Below are 22,966 nucleotides of genomic sequence, written 5' to 3'. Positions count from 1 at the left end.
TCCCTACAGTCGGGCCAGGCTGCTGCAAGGAAGGCGCCGGTCGCGGCCTGCGCGAGGTTCCGCCGGACCCAGTGCCGGCGTATCCGCCCCGATCGAGGCGGTGCCGGCGCGGCCGCCCAGCTGCGGAGAAGATACTAGCTGGGTTTCTTCCGAAGGCCGGCTCGGTGCAGGGCCCGCCTCCCCGCAGGATTGGAGGCCCGCCGCCCCGCCCGGCTCCGAGAGGCCCGCGGGAAGCGTCCAGCGCGGTCTGGCGGCGGGGACGCCGAGGGCCTGATCAGCCTCCTCTCGTTCCGAGATCCAGGGGCTTCGGCCGGGACCCGGCACTAACGTGCTCTGCTCTCCGCTGGCCCGGCCCGCGCTGCGCACCAGGCCCGGGGAAGAACTGCCATCGGAGTGACACGCCGGCCCGACAGGGGTCCCTGCTTCCGTGGTTGGTTCCTTACTTTTTCCTAACTCGGAGCGAGAACCCGGCGCCCCCTTCTACTCGCGTTTGCCCAAAGCGCGGGACGGAGGAGTTAGGCGGGGAAGCGGGGGGGATTCTCTTTCGCCGGTTCACAGAGCTTGAGGCGGGAAATTAGTCTCCAGATGCCCGCAGGCTTTGCGGTGGTTCGGCCGGGGCTGCCCTCGGGTCCCGAGGCCGCCGAGTTGGCGGCGAACCAGGTGATGGGCCGCGCTGCTCCCGCCCCTGCGCCCGCCTGCAGGGGCCGTGGCCGCGACGGCCGCAAGCCCCGTCCTGTCTGTGTTCATGCCTCTGGGTACTGGTTTGTCCCCGGAAACACAGGTGGAGCCCTTCTCCTCGTAGCCCTAGGAAGGAACCCAGAAGCAGCAACGACACCAGGGTTAGGCGCTGGCCTTGAGGGGAGGCTGTTGCTTCCCTGTGCGAAAGTGAAGTCGGGATCCGAGCCCAGGATGTGCATTTTATATCAGTCACTTTTCAGGTCTCAAGTTCTGATGCCGCAAACTGTTTATCCTCTTTATAGTTACATAGAATTTATGCCCTATTGACAAGTCGTTCTGGGAGACTAGATTTTCAATCAGCAAATATGTACTGGACTCCAGTATATATAAAGCACTGGTCAAAGGCGAACAGCCCACAAAACCTACTTTAAGCTTAGTTCACCATCTAACTTCCCAGTTTCTCTTCTGTTCACGTTAGGAGGAAGACAGGTGAATATTGTTAAAGTTTTCAGCTGTGTTCCTTTGCGCTTCCTGGGACCTTGCATCTAGGTAAATGATAGCAGGGCATTGGATTAGTGTAAGTGAAGGAGGGAACACCTATTGAAAGGAACACAGACTTTCTCGTTCGGAAGGTGATACAACAAAAACTTTCAACTTTCATTCAAACGCATTCACCAGTTTTTAAAAATTCTTTGGAAATACTTAGAGGATTGCAGTTACCTTCACATATAAATTGGTTTCAGGTATATATGCTGTTGTTTTCCTTCCTGAGAAATTTCCTCTTTCAGCTCCAAATCTCTCATTGTGAAATTCACTAATCTGTATACAATCATAAGTGATTGATTAAAGTTTTGTGACTATACTATGGAGTCTATACTTTTGGTTGTTGTCAGTACCACATTAATCTCTAAGGCAGGGAAGTTTTTACTTTGGTGAGAGCAGAGAAGGGGCCGGGTGTAGAGAAAAAGGAGGAAGTTGAAAGAGGAGTATAAAAGGGTTTCTGAAACTACCCAGTGGCCTAGTGCTCTGCTACATTATAAATCCAGAAAAAAACCCTGCTCGTTTAACACATACTCCATTTAATAAATTCTCCATGTCAATTGCTGTGTTTGGCGATAGTGTGCAGTGTTACCATCTTCTGTGTTTTCCCAATCTAAAGCTGTGTTCTTTTGTAGTGACTGTAGACCTTCCTATCTTTGATACTTAGCATTCTCAGTGAAAAAGAGCATTTAAATGTATTTTCTCTTTGTTATGGGAAATTGTTAACTCATACAGTATATTTTGCACTGTTATAGACCCCCTAAGTGAATTTTGGAAATGTTGAATTAAGTGAAGTTTAAGAGGTTTGTTTTTTTTATTTCAGCACCTCTTAGATTTCAATATTGGATGTCAATCTCCAGTTTGAATATAGTGTGTGGACTTTACCAAAACTCAATTGACTCCAGAATCCTAATTTCTAGGAACCTGGGAAAGTGACCCCTTAGAAGACATTTTGAGAAATGTATTTTAACTGGACTTTTTTAATTGCCATTGTTTTTATTTTTAATCACTTATCTCACCCCTTCTGCCAGCAGAAGTGATGCCACCAAGAAGAAATGAAAAATACAAACTTCCTGTTCCACTTCCAGAAGGCAAGGTTCTGGATGATATGGAAGGAAAACAATGGGTGCTGGGCAAGATGATTGGCTCTGGAGGATTTGGATTGATATATTTAGGTAAAGTATAACTATAAATTACCAAACATGTTTATATGTGTGACTGTAACTGTGATTGCTTAATATTATTTTGAAATTGAAACTTTGAAATAAATATAGTGTATTTTATTAAGTAATATGAAGATAGTTAAAGTTTAATAGAATGTTTAGTTTCAAGACATTACAGACCCCACTCCTTGTTGTCCATGTGTTTCTTAATGAGTCTTAAAAGTCTTTTCAGAGCATAATTACACAGCCTGCCAAACAAAATATTAATGTTTGTTTTTGAGAGTGTGTTTTCCTGGAAACATCGCTTTTTACAGCTCAGAAACCACAACTGTATAACTACAAACACTTTCCATTTGTAACTCTTAATCATTAATATTTAAGTAATACAAGGTTCTAGTCATTTCTTAATTAGGCTCTACACAGAATCGAGCCTTAACACCTCAAGGCATCTATTACATGAATGAATTAACTTCTTTCCTATATACCTAGAGTGGTACTAGTTACTTGCGGTCTTTGGGATAACTGAAAAAATAGATACTCAATATTGTTTTTTGTGTTCTTTGTTACGGGTAAGGAGCCCTATTTGAGTCTGCTTTTATACTACACTTATTTTTTTTTAATTATGCTAAATTTGAAAGGCTGATTCAGGGCTACCTTAAATCCATCATTTAATGATTAGGGGATATCCATTACAAGACTGGATTTAATGAACAAAATAAGATAAATATTAGTGATTTTTAAAAAATCCCCTCAAGGATAAATTCTTGTAAACGTATTGACTAATTATATCTGTTTTTGGAGGAGTTTAAAAAGTTGGTAAAAGACCTCTGGGGGAATCTTGGGTTCCTTATTAAACAGTTCAAACTCTAGGGGAGGAAACACTTTCCCTCTGCCCTCCTAGATTCGATAGCTGGGTTTATGAAATGGATTAGTAGGAAAAGGGTATACAAACTTATTAATTTTCAATGTTATGTCCACAGGGATATCACAGGAAAAAAATGGATATCGCCCAAAGCAGTGACATTTTAGAGCTTATATACCATTTTAATAAGGGAACAGAAGAAGGGATGTAGGCCACGTACGGGAGAGTAAATTATATTTAGGAAAGATGAATGGGCCCTTAAAAGAATAGATGGGGTATATGATAGTTTGTAACAAAGTTAAGGAGTGGTGTCAACTTCCAATCTCTTCTCCAGTGACATGAGTCAATCTCTCCTGGTTAATGAAATTCCCATGGTGGTGGTTTATAACAGTTGAAGTTTTACTGGGAGGATGTGTCTTTAGGCAAATGATGGGAGTTCAGAGAAAGCCTCTCTCTGCATTTGCTATTTTTCAAGTCCTTTAAGCTCAAAGTACACTTGGGCTTTGCTTGAACTGCGTGGGTCCACTCATAGAGGGATTTTTTTTCAATAAATACTGTAAATATATTTTTCTTATGATTTTCTTGATAACATTTTCTTTTCTCTATCATAAGAATACAGTATATAATACATATAACATACAAATATATGTTAATTGGCTGTTTATGTTATTGGTAAGACTTTCTGTCAACAGGCTATTAGTAGTTAAGTTTTTGGTAGTCAAAAGTTATATGCAGATTTTTCAACTGTACAGGGATATCCTCATCTCTAACCCCCCTGTTGTTCAAGGGTCAACTGTAATTCTTATGCCAAAGAGGCATATTTTAGAGTAGCATATTCTGTCATCTGTCAGAAACAAGCATGTTTTACGGATCATGAAGGATACAACTAATAAAATTAGGGTTGCAGTTTTGAACAAATGAATGAAATTCAGTCAATAAGTAAGTTATTAAATCACCTCAGTGTCTAAAATAGTTGGAAAGATACGACCGACACACAAAGACTGAGTGGTCAAAATAAAGATTTCTCTGTTTAAAAGATTTGAACTTGCTTGGAAAAATGCTATAATTCTGAGTATTAGATTGAGGGACATAGGCAGCACTGCTCAATAGTTATATAGTTTTAGTGGGGTTAGCAAGCCACATACATAACTTAAAATTTTCTGGGAGCTGCATTAAAAAAAAGTAAAAAGAAACAGGTGAAATTTATCTCAATACGATATATTATTTAATCCTGTGTATCTAAAACACAATTATTCCCACATGTTGTCAATATTTAAGAAACATTTTACTTTTTTAGTTAAAGTCTTTAAAGTCCAGGCTGTATCGAGTCACATTTCACAGGCTCAATAGCTGCATACAGCCAGTGGCTACCATATAAGATGGTGCAGGTAAAGACCATGAAAATACTTGGAGTGCACAGAGAATAGAATTCCCTGTGGAATAAGTGTTGGTTGAAACATTGAATTAGTGATTTCTCTTGTATAGTATAGAGTTTAGGTCTCTACTATACTGTCTTGACTCAAGGTCAGAGATACGGAGTGAATAAATTATTTCTGATGTGGCTGAGCTATATAGCCTTGGATCCCACAGCTTATCAGAGGTACTTTCAGTTTTCTAATGTTTGAGTTATTTGATTAACTTCAAAGAACTGCAGAAAAGCATTGATCATAATGATTTTATTACCTTTTTTAAGTGTAAAGGTATTTGAGGATGCATTTAAATATAAGTGCATGTTTAAAATTAAATATGTCTGTACGCATATACATAGTTATGTCTATACAAATATGTGTATACATACTATTGTGTGGTTCCTGTTGTGAAAAAGGGATTTGTTTGCTTAGACATGTGATTTATTTGTCCCTATGCAAACACAGAAAAAATCTTTTCCTCTTTCAGTCTAAGTACCACATAATTTATACTTATTCTTTCCTCAGTATCAGAATAATATTTGTTTTACAGTAGTTTTCAAGGTTCCGTATGTGTGCAAGACCCTCTACTATCTAAACTTTAGAAGTTGGATCCTGGGAGTATTAGCAAGTGAACACCATTAGAGAAAGACCTAAAAATGTTTCGCTGTTTTGAGGAAGAGGCTCCATACTTTAAGATATGTAATAGAGATGTGTGTTCCAAATGTTGTCATTGTTCCATCAAAAGTGGCACTCATAGAATCATAGAATCAGTTCTTTAGTGAGATACCATCAGCAATAACAACTTGAAACTTAGTTTTTATTATGTTCAAAGCTCTCTAAGCAAATCCATGTGAAATGGTATCATGGTTTTTGCAGTTTACCATGGTTCTTATCACTTCTGACATAAATGAAGAAGCAGGTAAATTCAAGTTTTCCTTAATACCTTTGTCCAGCTACATTCTTTTTAGGTATTGTTCTTTCCAGATGCACTGTTTCATCAACATTTCTTGCCTAAGGCTGAGGAGAAACTAGCCTCTATGTCTAACTCATTGTGCCTGTACAGCTGTTCTCTAGCTTTGAGATCAAAACCCAAAGCCTTTCAGTAATCAGCAACTTACAGTAAAGGGGAAAGGGCAGAGAAGTTTGGTATTTACTCTTGACTTGGAGAAATAATGTGCCTGTAGCGTTAATAGAAATAGTTACAAGAAAGAAAAGTTTGAATGCAAGAACAAAGTCAAGGCTCTTTTCTTTGTATATGAAAACGAGGCGGGGGAAAGGAAGAAAGGAAACTGGTTTAAAAGATGGGAAAAATCGCTGTCATTTTAAGATGAAATAAGTGAAAAACTGTCTAAGACTCCAGGGAAGGACAGAGAACTGAGAGTTTGAATTCTACTCTTATAGAATCACACGAATGAGAGTTTTCGGTATTAGAGAAATCTGGGTTGAATTCTGACCTGTCTCAGTAAGCCACTTGAAAACTGTGTGACTTTCAGCTCGTCATGAGTCTTTGTTTCTACTTTGTATAATAGATAATAATAATTGTGAGGATTAAATGAGATAATGTTTTTAAAGAAGTTGGAACTTGGTAAGTACTTAAACTTAATTTATTTATTTAGAATTTCCCATCCTCAGTGATAATTGAGCTGTAGGTTCAAGTGTCTGTTACCACAGGGGATTATGATGGTGACAAAGACTTCGGTTGGAGGAGTTTCCCATATATCCATCCTGCCAAGGACTGTGACAGATTTAGCTACTCATGTGGTAAAACTAAGAACCGATAGAATATCAATGGAAGACTATGACATTTTACTTTCTGATTTATATCTATGCCCCCTCACCCCAAAATTTACAATAGTAGCCATGATGACACAGTAAAAAGTTCTCATTTAAGCTGTTAAGCTGCTTTACATACGAAATATCAGGTTTCAGAAGTTAGTCCAAAATGCGGAAAAACAGAATCATAGGTAACAAACTGCAGCCAGATTCCTTTGCAGGATTATTATTTCAGTAAAAATGGAAAGGACTTTTCTGTAGAAGTTTTAGTTTTCTGAAGTTGAGCATCGTGGTGCCTATTCAGCATCTGTAGAATATCGAGCACCAGGTAGATGTTCAGCAGTTATTTGTCTCGGAGATTGAGTCTGAGGTTGGGATACTTAACCCATACAAGCCAGTTTGCTTTATTCTCTTCCATAATTATAGATGTCACGCTTAATTCCAGCCTGTAATCTTACCGATGTACTCTGTAAGATTTTCACAAGAAAAGCTGGGACAAATTAACTGTCATGTTGTCATCTAAAAGAATGTATGTACGCTTTATTGACGGTAAATCGATGGCATTATCTTTTATGAAGAATGATACATATTTATAATTAATATTAACTGGTGAATTCTTAATACTCAATCACTTATCCATGGACTATCTTACATATCTAAGTGGCTGTCACACATTTTTGGTCATGCTCTCAGATTAGCTCAATGTTGCTGTTTAGAAACATATAAGAAATTTTTGGGAGAGCAGAGAAGAGGGCAGGAGTACCAGGATTTTTAGAAATTGTCAAAGTTTAACTCACGTATTTTATTGTTAAGGAAACCTATTTATGAAGAAATAGAAAAGATTTATGCATGTGTGGTTTTTAAAACGTTTTAGTCAGCTGTAATGGATTGATTTTTAAGGTATGCAGAACAATGTTCAGAAGAGCCTAATGATAATGCTAACAACAAAGTGGAGTTATTGGAACACATGTTGCTTCATTATGCATTGCTGTATTAAATATTATTTTGGCAGTATTTTATAGAGAAGGCTTTGAGATAAGCAGTTTTATCTGACACAGTGCAACGCTATGGTGCTACTACAGCTGTTACTAGGAAATTTTGCAAATAATGCTGTGGGGGTGACAAGAAGAAGGAAAAAAATAAGGATAACTTATACTAGAAACTATAATGTATGTGGTAAATTAGTTCCCAGATGAAGATGTAGAGAGATAGTAGGTGATATAAACTCGGAGGAAGGGATTACTTGGATTTTGTGAATTGAATTTTGTGTATTGTTGGACCAATACACAAGAAATAAGAGTATCTAGAAGATGTATTTTAATTTTGTATGTGCCGTCCATAAGCTATTAATTTTGAGTTTTTAAAGAGAGAGCAATGTTTATTTACCTATTAGTTAAGAAATGTAAGTATTTACAAAAGTTTGGGTTCTTTGTATAAAAAGGGAGAGTTCTTCTAAGACTTACCCTTTGTCTCTTTCATTTTTTTAATTGTCTGATCTTATTTATTTATTAAATTCGTTGGGGTGACATTGGTTAGTAAAATTATATAGGTTTCAAGTGTACATTTCTATAATACATCATCATATGTTTGACCCCTTTCCCTCTTCTACCACCCTCCCCCACACTGGTAACCACTAAACTTGTCTTTGAGTGTCTGACCTTTTTAACATATATTACGGTTTTCATTTTTGAAGTTTTTACTGTTGAACTCTTTTGCCTTAAGGGAACGCTTACAAACTCTTTTGTTCTTCAGTGATTTATATATAATGTCTCTACTACTGCACCTGTTACTATCTCATAACTGTTTACAGTGGTCAAGATTTTAAAATTTGAAGCCACTTGCTATAGGGAAATTTCTTCTTCATGAAATGAACTTACCTCTATTGCCATGCAATAGAAGAATTCTGAGCTTTTGAGAGCTTCTTGCTTCCTTATGAAATATGGGTAGACTTTTGCTTCAAAAGTGTTTTAGGGTTTTTTCTTTAGATATAGAACAAGAGGTGTAAATAGTGGAAGGTATGGTCCTTCTTTTGAGATGCAGAAATATCTATGTTTATAAAATAAATGAGAGGAAAAGCTCTGAAGCTCTAAAAGGGATAATTCAGTAGAAATTAGCTATTTAGATGATGGCAATTTGTGCACCACCCACACTTAGCAATGATACACAGTGTTTTAGGATGTTATACTGCTTACATACTTGGTTTTGCAATCAGTGCTTCTTTAGAATGTTTGTCCTTTATAGCTCCATTACATGGACTGAGCACACATTTCAGTATCTAAGTGAAAGAGTATTTTAGGAGAAAAGACAGAAAACTCAACAATTATTTCAAGACAATTGTTGACGATTCCCCTTGTTTCTTTTAAAAGGATGGCCTTCATTTGGTCAGTTAGACTTTTCTTTAACATCTCCAATCAAGTAATACTTGAGAAAAAAGATTCCGTAGAAAGACATCCATTGAAGGCCAGAAACATCTACAGATGCAATGTGATCCCAGGCAATGAAGCATGTGGCCCTTCATTGGCATTATATGACAACAGGAGGATCTTCTGGCAGAAGAGCTGACTTTTGCTGCGTTCTGCATGCTGCCCCTCCAAACCCTTCTTTGATTGGCACCTATGCCCTATTGAAACTGGCATCACACCTTCTGAATGGGCACAGTGCCAGGTTAGCAGATGGGTATGGGCAAAAGCCTGCCAGAAACCCAGTATGTGCATCAAGTTTAAGTATCAGGGGCCCAAACTTCCATCCAGGGATATAAAAACTGCAGTCTGTTGAGAGCTTTTTGTGCTTAAGGTTAAAGGACACGCCATTTCTAGTCTAGCTTAGAGGTTGATTAATTTTGAAAGTCAAACAGGAACTCCTGTGGCTGTGTCAGGCAAATTCTATCTTTGGTGAATGAGAATTACTACTTCACGTAGGGAAGAGAAAGTATTGTAATGAAGTTTCCAATGAGAGTTACTCTCCTGCAAGTGCCTCCAGCACTTAAGCAGCATGCATTCAGTGGAGATGAATATTTCTGTTCTCCAGCAGAGCCAGGTGCAATCAAAGCCAGATCTTCAACCTGCTGCAGTAAAGAACCCTAAATTTAGAAAGGGCAGGCAAAGTTTGGAAGAGCTCCTTGGTGGCCGCTCTCACCATGAACTGATGAGGCTTCACAAAAGTGTGTAAAAGAGATGAAGGAAAAACTCCAAATAAAAACCCTTCAGCATACTTCAGGCCGGAAACAGAAAGATCTTTAACAAACGAAAGGAAAAGTTTAGTCCTTTATCCTCAATACAGAAATTCTTCTGAATTTTATACCAATAAAAACTTAAGTTTACCAAAATGTTAGAACCAACTTAATGCATAAGTAACAGAGCTCCCTATTCTAACATGTATTTCATTGCATGTCTATCATGTATATAAACTTCACTTCTTGAATAATGGATTTTGCATAAAATTGAGTTCTAAATATCATATTCCTTATGATCGTCTCACACCAACTAAAGAACAAGGCAAAAAAAAAAAAAAAAGGAGGACATCATTCCTTGTGATCACTTTAATCGTATCCCCTAAATGCTCTTAAATTTACAGGAATGCCGATAAGACCAGCTGTGGCCAAGAGAGGCTTTTCCTAATCACCTTATAGCCATTGCTTTTTCTTTTCCACTGTGTAAACTTTATCTATGAAACAGATTCCATGAGACCGTTGTGAATACTTCAACGTATTCAAAACATATAACTGCCACAAATTAAACTACTAAAACTAAAGCTGGTGCATTGTAACTGCCAAAGAAAACTGGCACGTCCCTCTGTCAGACTGCGGGAGAGTATGCCATACAGTCCTCAGAAAACACAATTCATCCAGAAGCACTCTTGTCACTTGCTCTGATATTAAACCAGAGAAAGTGACATTAATTAAAGAAGTGACATGAGCCAACAAAGGCAATGCAATTCTAAGCTTTGGCTCATGTGCGGACCTTCATCCAACTTGCTCTGCTTAGGTATTGTGGACATTTCTGATGAGTAGTATGGCTATTTTCCTCCCTCCTCCTCTCATTATTCCATTCTGCAACATCATTTTCAAGCAACTAAAATTTCATAACCAGGGTTGGACTAGCCAATTGGTACACTGCTAGTCATTGCAGGGTTTCCCAAAATGGTAGTGTGGTGGTTTGGGATTCATTTACTGCACTTGGTAACGGCATGAGATTTAACAACAACTAGAGGCAGAGCAGAGTTGGTCTAACAAAAATGCAAGCAACAGCCAAACAGAACAGAGTACCTAGATTTGGTAGACTGGGAGTGGGAGAGACTGCTGCTACGATCAGTTGGGAAAACAAATGGTGACTGGTAGGCCTTATGGACATTCTGACATGCTAAAGAGGCAAACAGGGGAGTGTCCCCAACTTTTCTCTCTTTGAGACCACAGTATGCTCTCTCACATGCTCATCTCATTATTTCCTATGATTATTATTTGTATGTTGTCCCCCCCGCCCCGCCACCACCACCACCAACATTAAATGATAAACTCCTTGCAGGCATTCTCTCGTAGTGCTTAAACAAGGCCTTGCATATGATAGTTTTCCAAAAATGATTGGTTAAATTAACTCTAGAATGAGTTTATTATGGAAAAGTAATTTCCCAACAGCTAGTTATCTGAGATAAGATTTTGTGTTCTATATACTATAATATGTGGTGTGCATATAAGCACAGTACTTTTAGATATAAAGGAATCATTTAGAGAATTGGGGAGATCTGGGGGAGACCTATCTTTTCATTCTCTTTTCAAGCTTATTTTTAAAATACAAGAAGCCATGTACTTAGTCCGTAGGTTATAGGATTTACTGGGGAAAGTCTGCTTTGCTCATGTGTAGTGTAGGGAGAGTTAAAACGTGGACATTAAGACTAAACAGTGTTTTGTCTAGGATAAAACAGTTCTGAGGAGCACTCAATTGAAGTAGACCTAATGGCAAGTATAAATTTGGGTAGAGGAAATGGATGGTGTTTATTGTTACATGGATTGACTTGTATGTATGTAACAAGCATAAAAATCTACTTGCCACAGAATGTAAACACAACTTTAATGGAAAAGAAGTTATTGGAATTTCTTTTAATTCAAGTAAATGAAAGGTTTGATCCAGAGTTTTGTACATACTCAGCAGAAGCTTTTGCTATAGTTTCTAGGCATTGCTATTTTGTATTGGAGATCAGGAATTTTCTATCTGCGTAATTAGTCATAAAGTTTAATGTACATTTTCCATATCAGGCAGAAAATGGCTTCAAAAAGACAGCAGTGCTGCAAAGGAGCAAGAAAAGAAGGCCAAAGTTGACGCGCACAGAAGCAAAACAGTGTAGGAAAAATCAACACATTTTGCAAAATCAATCATTGAAAATGTGTCAGTGTTCAGGAGACTGTCTTTAATTTGCAATCCAAGTAAAAAAGAGTTTAAATATGAGAGGCAGTATTATTGAGCCCAGCATGCCTGCTACCACTTGTTTGACTAGCTCAGAATAGAACACTGAGAGGCAAAGGCTCAAAAGTTAAATGAACATTTATACATTTTAAAATCAAATGAAAGATTCAGAGTATATTCATGAATTAATCTTTTTTTTCAGAACTCTAAATTTAATCAGCTGGAATTACTTTTAAAGTGTCATTCTATTTAACTTTTGGGAATGATGAATTTGCCTTTTAATAGGGATGCTGTATTTTATCATGAAGATGAAACAAACTGTCTATTGTTAATTATTCCCCAGAGACACTGGCCATTTTTCTCTCCTATGCTTAGTGTGGAGTAAAGGCAGCTTTCTCACGAATTTATTTCAAACAAGAGCAATTGGAAGCTACAACATGTGTGAAAGAGGCTCATGGAGAGCATAGCTTCCATTGTAGGTGTTCTCAGTGCCACCTAATGAAATTCTTATAGGTAATGTTACCAAAGCCTCACTGAGGTAGTCATGAACATAGAACATAGAAAAGTAAAAAAGAATGAAAGAGAATCTGGTAAGGAGTAGCATATGGGTCATATGTATCTGTCCTGATAACTGCTAAGGACAGTTCTTATCTCTTTTAGGAAATCATCAGCATCATCAACTGCTGTAAAATCTTTCACTAGTATGTGCCAAGCTCTGTGTTAAATTCTTTACGTGCATTATTTCATTTAATTCTCCCAACAACTTAATAAGGAAGATATTGAGGGCTAACAAATTAAGTAATTTGCCTCCATGCTACAGTTTTAATAATTTACTCTATCTACATTTGAACTCAGATCTCTTTGCTTTACTGATTGATGTCCTTTATCAAAGAACACTTTCAACTAATCCTAGCCAGAGAAAATAGTGGCAAATGACATGCTTATGACATGCTCATTTCTAAAATAACAGTGAACTATCTAATTGATAGTATTGGCAGCTCATTTAAGAAATCTGTTAGTGATGATGTTAATGGTATGATTTTCATTCAGATTGACAACTCGAAGTGTAGAGCATCAGTGATATGTTTTTAATATTATTATGTTCACAAAATCTGTGAGAGAACATCTGATATTTATAGTAAATTTAATGTGAAGAACTGCAAAAATTCATTAAAAATGTACTATACCTAGATCAAGCAATGTTTCTTATGAAGAGAAAGGTGAGACTAGGCAACCAACAGTGATACAAATTGATGATAAAAATGTGGTGGATTTTCCTGCTTTTTCAAAAATAGGTAAATTTGTTTAGTTTATAGGGATTCTGTGTATTTGTTTTGAGTCTAGTAAGCTATAGACAGATCAAAAGAAGCCTCTTTAAATCCCTATGGTATAATTTTAATAAACATAATATAAAAATTGATAGTTTTACAAATATTGAATTATTCTTGACCATGTCTTTTTTTTTAATTGGATAATGATTTAAAGATACACTATTTAGATAAACTAGGTCTTTTAAAGAGTAAAATAAATAAAAAATACTTGGATAAGTGGAATCTTGATAAAAGATTTTCTTATAGAATTTGTTCAGATACCCAAATATATTATTTTAATGGGAATATAGTTTTTAAAAATTACTAAGTTATTTCAAGATATTATATAATAGTGATTTATTGCATACCTATAGATGATTTTATGAAAAAAAAATACAGCATTTCACATAGAGGCAAATTTTTAGGTGTTTTAATGGGGAAGAGATATTTATTAGATATTGCGATGCTAATTTTCATACTAGAATACTTTTTTTGGAGCATATACATAATAAGGAAAACAATGAACAAAGTATAATATATTAGAATACATGTTTTTGAGCTCTTATGGTGATACACAGTTACAATTTCAATTTCTGGAGAATGAAGAAAAGCTATTATATTTTATCTTTTTTCTATTAAAAGATCATGTGTTATAAGTCTAACATAGATATCCAGTGTCAAATGTATTACAATTGAGAATGGAGTATTACTTACGTAAACCTTTTATCTTATAAAGTATTAGGAGAATGGTAGAAGGAAAAGTAGTAAAACCTACTTAAAATCCCCCACACAATACATTTCAAGAAATAGTGAGAAGAAGGCAAAACAGTGTTGTTTATCAAATGGGCAAATGTTGCTGTGGGATACAAAGGGGAAGAAAAACATTATATAGGTCTCTGTCATTTCAGAATTTCTATGCTAGAAGAAACCCGGGGAACAAGTATAAATGTTCTGAAATTAACTAGTTTACATTGAATGCTTTAAAAATCAGAGCTTGGCCTGTAAAAGAGCGCCTCTCCAGAGGCCCCAGAACCTGCACACTTGGGGACCAGCTTGAAACCACACTGGAGCATCACCCAGTAAGCACCACAAATGACACTCCCAGAGAGTGGCCTTGGCAGGCACCAGAGCCCTGCTAATGTGCATCCTGCTCCATGGGGTCAGCCACTGTACAACTAACAGCTCATTTGCTGTAGTCAGAGCCAGTGATCACAGGCAGTCAGTCTGAGGGAGGGTCAGCCCCACCCATTGACATGCCAACAGGTGTCAAGGCTCAACTACATCAGGAGAGCACACACAACCCACACAAGGGACACCCCTGGAGCACCCAGCTCAGGTGACCAGGAGACTGTGCCATTGGGCCTCACAGGACACCTATATAATGCCATTCTGCCAAGATTGGGAGATGTAATAGATCTACCTAATACATAGAAACACAGGCAGCCAAAATGAGGAGACAAACATGCCCTAAAGGAAAGAACAGGGCAAAACTCCAGAAAAAGAATGAAAATGCAGGCAAGCAATCTACTAGATGAAGAGTTTAAAACCCTGGTTATAAGGATTCTCAATGAACTTAGGGGAAGAATAGATAATCTCGATGAGAACTTCAATAAGGAGATAGGAAACATAAAAAAAGAGAAAGAACCCCTCCCCCCAAAGAAAATGAACCAGTCAGAAGTGACGAACAAAATATAACTGAAATGAAGGATACATTAAATGGAATCCACAGCAGAGTAAATGGATCAGGAGATTGAATAAGCAATTTGGAAGACAAGGTAGCAGAAAACATCCAGTTGGAACAGTAAAAAGAAAAAAATAATTTTTAAAAATGACGATAGTTTAAGAGACCTCTGGGACAACATCAAGCGTAACAACATTCACATCATAGGGGTACCAGAAGGAGAAGAGAGAGAGCAAGGGATTGAAAACCTATTTGAAGAAATAATGACTGAAACCCTCCCTAACTTGGCAAAGAAAATAGACACACAAATCCAGGAAGTGAAGAGAGTCCAAAACAAGATGAACCCAAACAGGCTCACACCAAGACACATCAAAATTAAAATGCCAAAGGTTAAAAACAAAGAGAGTCTTAAAAGCAGAAGTGAAAAGCAGTTGGTTACCTATAAGGGAGCTCCCATGAGACTGTCAGCTGATTTCTGAAAAGAAACTTTGCAGGCCAGGCAGAATTGGCAGGAAATTCTCAAGTGTTGAAAAGCAAGGACCTATAGCTAAGATTACCCAGTAAAGCTATCATTTAGAATCACAAGAGAGATAAAGAGCTTCCCAGACAAGAAAAAGCCAAAGGAGTTTATCACCACCAAACCAGTCAAACCAGTATTACAGGAAATGTTTAAGGGACTTCTTTAAGAAGAAGAAGATATAAGAAAAGATGTAAATAAGAAAATATTACAAAGAAAAATGTTCTCACTGACAGAGGCAAACATAATAAAAGCAGTGGATAAACCAACACTATGAGTAGAGTTCGTACAAATGTTAAAAGGCACAAGTAGGAAGATCATGTGTAATTAACAATAGTAAATTAAGGGATACAAACACACAAAGAAGTAAAAAATGACAAGAACATAAATGTGCAAGGGTTGAGTAAAAATGGCAGTGATTTTAGAATGTGTTCAAACGTAAGTGACCATCAATTTAAAATAGATGACCATAAATGTGTCTTGGTATATATGAGACACATGGCAACCACAAACCAAAAATCTACAAGAGAGATATAAGAAAGGGAAAGGAATCCAAACAAAACATTACAGAAAGTCATCAACATAAAGAGAAAAAGGAAGAGAGAACTACAAAAAGAATCAGAAAACAATTACTAAAATGACAATAACTATATACCTATCAATAATTACTTCAAATGGATTAAATGCTCTAATCAAAAGATGAATGGACAAAGAAGATATGGCATACTCATATGTATACAATGGAATATTACTCGGCCATATTAGGGAAGGAAAATCATTTGTGACAGCATGCGTGGACCTGGAGGGTACTCTGCTGGTGAAATGAATCAGACAGAGGAAAGCAAATAACATGGTTTCACTTATATGTGTAATCTGAAAAACGAAAACACGGATACAGGTTGCCAGATCGGAGGGGGTTTGGGAGACTGGGTAAAACTGTAAAGGGATTAAGAAGTACAAATCAGCAGTTACAAAATAGTCATAGGGATGTAAAGTACAGCTTAGGGAATATAGTGAATAATATTGTAATAACTATATATATATATGTATATATATATGGTGTCAGTTGGGTGCAAGAGTTATCAGGGGGTCACTTAGTATGTTATATGAATTTCCAACAAGTATGCTGTACACCTGAAACTAATGTAATATTGAATGTCAACTGTAATTGAAAAACAAATTTTTTTTAAATTCCATAATCTGTTGCCCAGAGAAATAACTTAAAACAATAAAATATAAAGACATTATTAAATGATCAAGATTTTTTTTATGCACAGTTAACTGAAGAGAAAAATAAGGAGGTTTTTTTTGTTGTTGTTTTACATTCCATTGTAAAGATCATTAAGAGAGCAAAACAATTATGTTATATAATGGCAGATGTTTAATAAAGCCAAGTAAAAATGTAATGATAGAATTAAATATGACCAGAAGGCTACGTTTGTTTTATTGTTTAAAAAAAGAAAAAAAAAGCAGATATTTAATTAAAAAGTTACTACAAATATAACTGGAGATATGATAAACCCAGAATATGACAAATTAGTTATGGTGTCAGTTGGGTGCAGGAGTTATCAGGGGGGCACCCTGAAGGCCAGGTCTTCCCAGTGGCCTCTGTGGAACCCAGGTGTACAGGTTGAAGGGGAAGGCTCTGGCCTTCCACCCATGTTTGAACCTGCACATTTCTGCTTTGATCTGTACTACCGTGTTTTCCTGAAAATAAGACCTAACTGGAAAATAAGCCCTAGCATGATTTTTCAAGATGACATATCCTCAACATCAGTTCTAATGCATCTTTTGGAGCAAAAATTAATATAAGACCCGGTCTTATATTTCGGGGAAACACGGTATGTATCAGGTTTCCAAGAAACATTCCCTTACTAAAAGAATTGGAAGATAATGGTGCAATAAAAATTATTAAGCTACCAAGTTGAACATTTAATAAGAAGTCATTTACATTTAGAGGCGTTTTAACAGCTTTCTGGAAAATAACACTTTTTTTCTAACTATATAAGAACTCATTTAAAAAATTGTGTGGTGGTAGTAAATAAACAAGAATTTAGTAAAATTTAGTAAAAAAGAAAACAAACAACAAGAATTTTTATGTCATAGTCTTGGAATCCATTGCTGGGAATAAATACCAAGATCACTTTGCTTGTTCTGTTTTCATTACCTGCATTGCACCTCCAAATTCTACATATTCAAATTGTGTTTATTTGAAGTCTGACTTCCCCTAGAAACCTACTGTTTTCATTTTCTGCCAAAGTTGTACATTGTGTATTTTCAACAATACTTTTGCCTTTCTTTTATCACTAAGCATATTCTGTGTATCATGATTATGTATTTGTTGTATCTTTTTTATTAATATTGTAGATTCATGTAGAGAAAAATTGACTTCGTGAGTGTACATTTATATGCATATTAACACAGCGCCACAACAATTAGGATACAAAGCAGATTCATCACCTCTAAAATCTTCCTTATACTATGTCTTTATAGTTACACCCCATTTCTTTACCCCTAACCATTGGCAACACTGATCTACCCTCTGTCATTACAGTTTTTTTAAGTAGGTACAGAATTCCTATAAATGTAATCATACAGTATGTAACCTTTGAAATTGGATTTTGTTTTTCTTAACATAATGCCTTTGAGATTCGTCCAAGTTGCTGTGATATCAGTAGTACATTTTTATTGCCAAGTAGTATTGTATGCATGTACTACAGTTTGTTTATTCTGCCATTAAAGGACTTTTAGGTAGTGTGATTCCTTCTACTTTGCTCTTTTTCAAAATTGTTTTAGCTCTTCTAGTTCTTGCTTTTCCATATATATTTTATAATCAATTTATATTTACAGAAAAAGAACTTGTTGAGATTTTGATTGGTATTGATAATTTTGGGGATAATTTACATTTTTACTACATTTAGTCTTCCAATACACAAATATAGAATGTCTCTCCATTTTCTTAGGTCTTTGATTTCTTCAGCGTTTTGTAGTTTTGAATATTGGCCCTGTATATATATTGTTAGCTACATATATATTTTTTTCCTTTTAAAATTTTTGGTGCTATTGAAAATGGTATTGCTTTTATAATTTTGATTTCTGATTTTTTCCCATTGTTCCCAAAGTGTTTGCCTTTACTAGCTGGGGCATTTTATAATAGTTGGCTCTAAAGTCTTTGTCAGATAGTTTAAATATTTGTGTAATTTTGGCATTGGTGCCTTGAATTAGTGTGGTACATTTGTTACAATTTCTTAACCATTGATGCATTATCATTAACTAAAGTCCATGGTTTACATTATTCAGGTTCATTCATTGTGTTGTACAGTTTAATGAGTTTTGGCAAATGCATGTCAGGTGTCCACCATTACGGTATAATGAACAGTAGTTTCACTGTTCTGAATTTCCCTGTGCTCCACCTGTTTATGCTTCTGACCCCTCCCCGTAAACCCTTGGCAACCACTGGTCTTCTTACTGTTTCTACAGTTTTACCGTTTCCAGAATGGCATATAGTTGGAGTCATAGTAATCATTTAGAACTGGCTTATTTCACCAAGCAATATGCATTTAAGTCTCTTCTGTGTCTTTCTATGGCTCAGTAGCCCATTTCTTTATAGTGCTGAATAATAATTCCATTGTATGATATACCACAGATTGCTTATCCATTCACCTGTTGAAGGGCATCTGGGTTGTTTCCACTATTTGAAAATTATGAATAAAGCTCATGTAAACATTCACATATAGATTGTTGTGTGAACAGAGTTTTCAACTCTTTTGGGTAAATACCTAGGAGTGTGTGATTCCCAGATCATAGCATAAGACTATGTTTAGCTTTCTAAGCAACTGGTAAACTGTCTTCCAAAGTGACTATTAATATTTTGCATTCCCACTAACAATGAATGAGTGTTTCTATTGCTCTACATTCTTGTTGCCTTTTGGTATTGTCAGTGTTTTGGATTTTAGCCATTTAAAAAATGTGTAATGGTATTTTATTGTTATTTAAATTTGCAATTCCCTGATGACATATGATGTTGAGAATCTTTTTATATGCTTACTTGGCATCTGTATGTCCTTTTTGTGAAAATGTCTATTCAGATTTTTGCCTGTTTTTAAGTGGGTTGTTGATTTTTTTATTGTTGAGTTTTAGGAGTTCTTTGTATATTAAGGATATAAGTCTTATTTGTTATGTTTATTAAATAAGTATGTTGTAGACATTTTCTCCCAGACTATGGGTAGTGTTCATTCTCTTAATGGTGTCTTTTGCAGAGCAGAAATTTTTAATTTTAATGAAATCCAACTAACCAGTTTTTGTTTTGTTTTTTTCTTTCATAGTTTATGCTTTTGGTGTTGTATTTAAAGACACATCACCCTAGGTTACCTATGTTATATTCCAGATGTTTCATAATTCTGTGTTTTACATTTAAGTCTATAAACTATTTTGAGTTAATATTAAATAAGGTCAGTGTCAACATTAATTTTTTGCATGCAGATGTTCAGTTCCAGTACCACTGGTTAAAATGACTACCCTTACTTTATTGAATTGCCTTTCCTTTTTTTTGTAAGTTTATGTCTCTTCCCAAATTTGGGAAGTTTTCAGCCATTATTTCTTTCAGTTGACTATATTTGTATGGTTCTGTTTCTAGGCTCTTTATTCTAATCTGTTGATCTATTTATCTAGTCTTTTGAAACTACCACACTGTCTTAATTATTGTAACTTTGTAGAAAGTGTTAGATTTGGACAGTGTCAGTCCTCTAACTTTATGCTCCTTTTTAGTATCATATTGGTTCTTTGGGATCTTTTGCCTTTCCACATAAACTTTAGAATCAGTTTGTTTATATCCACAAAGTAACTTGTTGGTATTTTCATTAAGACTGCATTGACTCTATAGATGAAGTTGACACTTAAAGATTATGAGTCTTCCTATCGATGAACATTGGATATCTATCCCCATATTTAGATCTTTGATTTTGTGCATAAGAATTTTACAGTTTTCCTCATATAGATATTGTACATATTATGTTAGATTTATACCTGCATATTTTTTGCAGCCATTTTTCAAAATTATCGAGGTCCATTGACAAAAAAATTTGTAATATTTAAATTGTACAACATAATGATTTGATATATGTATGCATTGTAAAAGGATTCCCACGGTTGAGTTAATTAAGAAATCCATCACCTCACATACTTAACTTTTTTTTTTTTTCTTTTTTGTTGAGAACACTTTAAGTTCAACTCTTAAAAATTGTAATTGTACTTATAGTGTTATCAACTATAGTCACTATGTTATGGATAGATCCTTAAACCTTACTCATCTTATAACTGAAAATTTGTATCCTTTTACCTACCTATCTCTATTTTCCACATCCCATTCCCTGGCAACCACCATTCTACTTTCTGTTGCTATGAGTTTAAGTTCGACTTTTTTTTGTTTTCTTCTAAGATTCCACATACAAGTAATACCATCACAATATTTGTCTTACTTTTCAGGCTTATTTCACTTAGCATAATGCCCCCCGCCCCCAGGTTCATCCATGTTGTTTTAAATGGTAGGGTTAACTTTTGCAAGGGTGAAGAATATTCCTGTGTGGTGTGTTTGTGTGTGTGTGTGTGTGTGTGTATTTGTGTACACTGTATTTTCTCTATCTGTTTATCTCTTGATGACAACTTAGGTTGTTCCCATACATTGGCTGTTGTGAATAATGCTGCAATGAACATGAACATGCAGATATCATTCAATATAATGATTTCGTTTGTTTTGAGGGTTTTTTGCTACTGAGTTGTATAAGTTTGTATATTTTTATATTAACCCCTCATTGGATATGTGTTTTGTAAATGTTTTCTCCCATTCCATCGGTTACCTTTTCATTTTGTTGATGGTTTCCTTTGCTGTGCAGAAGCTTTTTAGTTTGATGTAGTCCCACTTGTTATTTTTGCTTTTGTTGCCTCTGTTTTTGGTGTCAAATGCAAAAAATCACTACCAAGATTAATATCAAGGATCTTACTCCATATGTTTTATTTTGGGTGTTTTATGGTTTCAGGTCTTATGATCCAGTCTTTAAATCCATTTTGAGTTGATTTTTGTATACAATGTAAGACAGGTGTCCACTTGAATTGTTTTGCATGTGGCTATTAAGTATTCCCAGCATCATTTATTGAGGAGTCTATCCTTTCCCCATTGTATATTCTTGGTTCCTTTGTCAAAAATTAATTGAGCAGGTATACATGGATTTATTTTTGTACTCTCTATTCTGTACCATTGATTTATGTGTTTGTTTTTATGCCGTACTATGCTGTTCTGATTACTATAATTTGTAGTATACTTTGACATCAGTAAATGTGATGCTCCAGCTTTGTTCTTCTCAGTCAGTTTGCTTTGGCTATTTTTGATCTTTTGTGGTTCCCTACACATTTTTTTATTTCTGTAAATAAATAAAAAAAATACCATTGGAGTTTTGATAGGAATTGCACTGAATGTAGAATTCTTTGGATAGTGTAAATATTTTAACAATATTAATTCTTTTGATATATGAGCATGAAATATTTTTCCATTTATTGTGTCTTCTTCCATTTCTTGCATCAGTGTTTTATGATTTTCAGTGTACAGGTCTTTCACATCCTTGGTTAAATCTATTTCTAAGTAATTTATTCTTTTTGATGCTATTGCAAATAAGATTTTCTTTAATTTTTCTTTCCAATAGCTCATTGTTAGTATATACAAACTCAACGGATTTTGGGTTTCGATTTTGTATTCTGCCACTTAACTGTATTTTTTATTAAATTTTTTTTGGTGTCTTTAAGGTTTTCTATATTTAATATTGTATCACCCACAAAAAGAGAAAATTTTATTTCTCCCTTTCCTATTTAGATCTCATTTATTTTTCTTGCATAATTGCTCTGGCTAGAATTTCCAGTACTATGTTAAATAAAAATGTCTTGTTCCTGATCTTAGATGAAAAGTTTTCAGCTGTTCATTGTTGTATATGATATTGGGAGTGGGTTTCTCATATTTAGCCTTTATTTTTGTTGAGGAATGTTCCTTCTATACCCAATTATTTGAGAATTTTTAATCACGAAAGGATGTTAAACCTTTTCAAGTGCTTTTTCTGTACATATTGAGATGATCTTATGATTTTATTCTTCAGTTTGTTAATGTGTTGTATCCCATTGATTGCTTTGCATATGTTGAACCATCCTTGCATCCCAGGAATAAATCCCATTTGATCATGGTGTATGATCCTTTAAGTTACTGTTGAATTCTATTTGCTAATACTTTGTTGAATATTTTTGCATGTATATTCATCAGGGATATTAGCCTTTAATTTCTCATAGTGTTATTGTGTGGCTTGATCTTTTCTAGTCTTTCTAGTCTATTTCACTTATTTTCAATCTGATCTTTGTTATTTTCTTTCTACTAACTTTGAGCTTTGCATATTCTTTTCGCTTTTCTAGTTCCTTCATGTATAAAGGAACATGAGCCTTTCTTCCACTTGACATAGTCTGCTGTTGAACCCCTTTATTGAATTTATTTAGTTCAGTTATTGTATTCTTCAGTTATATTATTTCTGTGTGGTAATTTGTAATATATTTTTTTTATCTCTTCTTTGAAATCTCACTTTGTTCGTGCATTGCTCTCCTAACAT

General features: G+C 35.6%; 1 protein-coding gene across 3 annotated transcripts in view; it reads left to right on the top strand.

Annotated features, from left to right (window-relative positions):
• The first annotated feature begins 124 nt into the window (after positions 1–124).
• VRK2 (VRK serine/threonine kinase 2) overlaps positions 125–22,966 on the top strand; it is a 202,089-nt gene continuing 179,247 nt past the window's right edge. For 2 of the 3 annotated variants that reach the window (XM_081068806.1, XM_081068804.1), the window contains exons 1-2: positions 125–430; positions 2,253–2,393. In XM_081068806.1, the coding sequence (XP_080924932.1) occupies positions 2,258–2,393 (136 nt within the window). In that variant the 5' untranslated portion in view covers positions 125–430; positions 2,253–2,257. Of the gene's footprint in view, positions 431–2,249; positions 2,394–22,966 lie in introns of all 3 variants that reach the window. The other variant, XM_081068805.1, reaches the window with a different exon arrangement.

The sequence above is a fragment of the Rhinolophus hipposideros genome (genome assembly GCF_964194185.1).
Source record: "Rhinolophus hipposideros genome assembly, chromosome: 12".
NCBI lineage: Eukaryota > Metazoa > Chordata > Mammalia > Chiroptera > Rhinolophidae > Rhinolophus > Rhinolophus hipposideros.
This window is presented reverse-complemented; position numbering and strand designations above follow the sequence as displayed.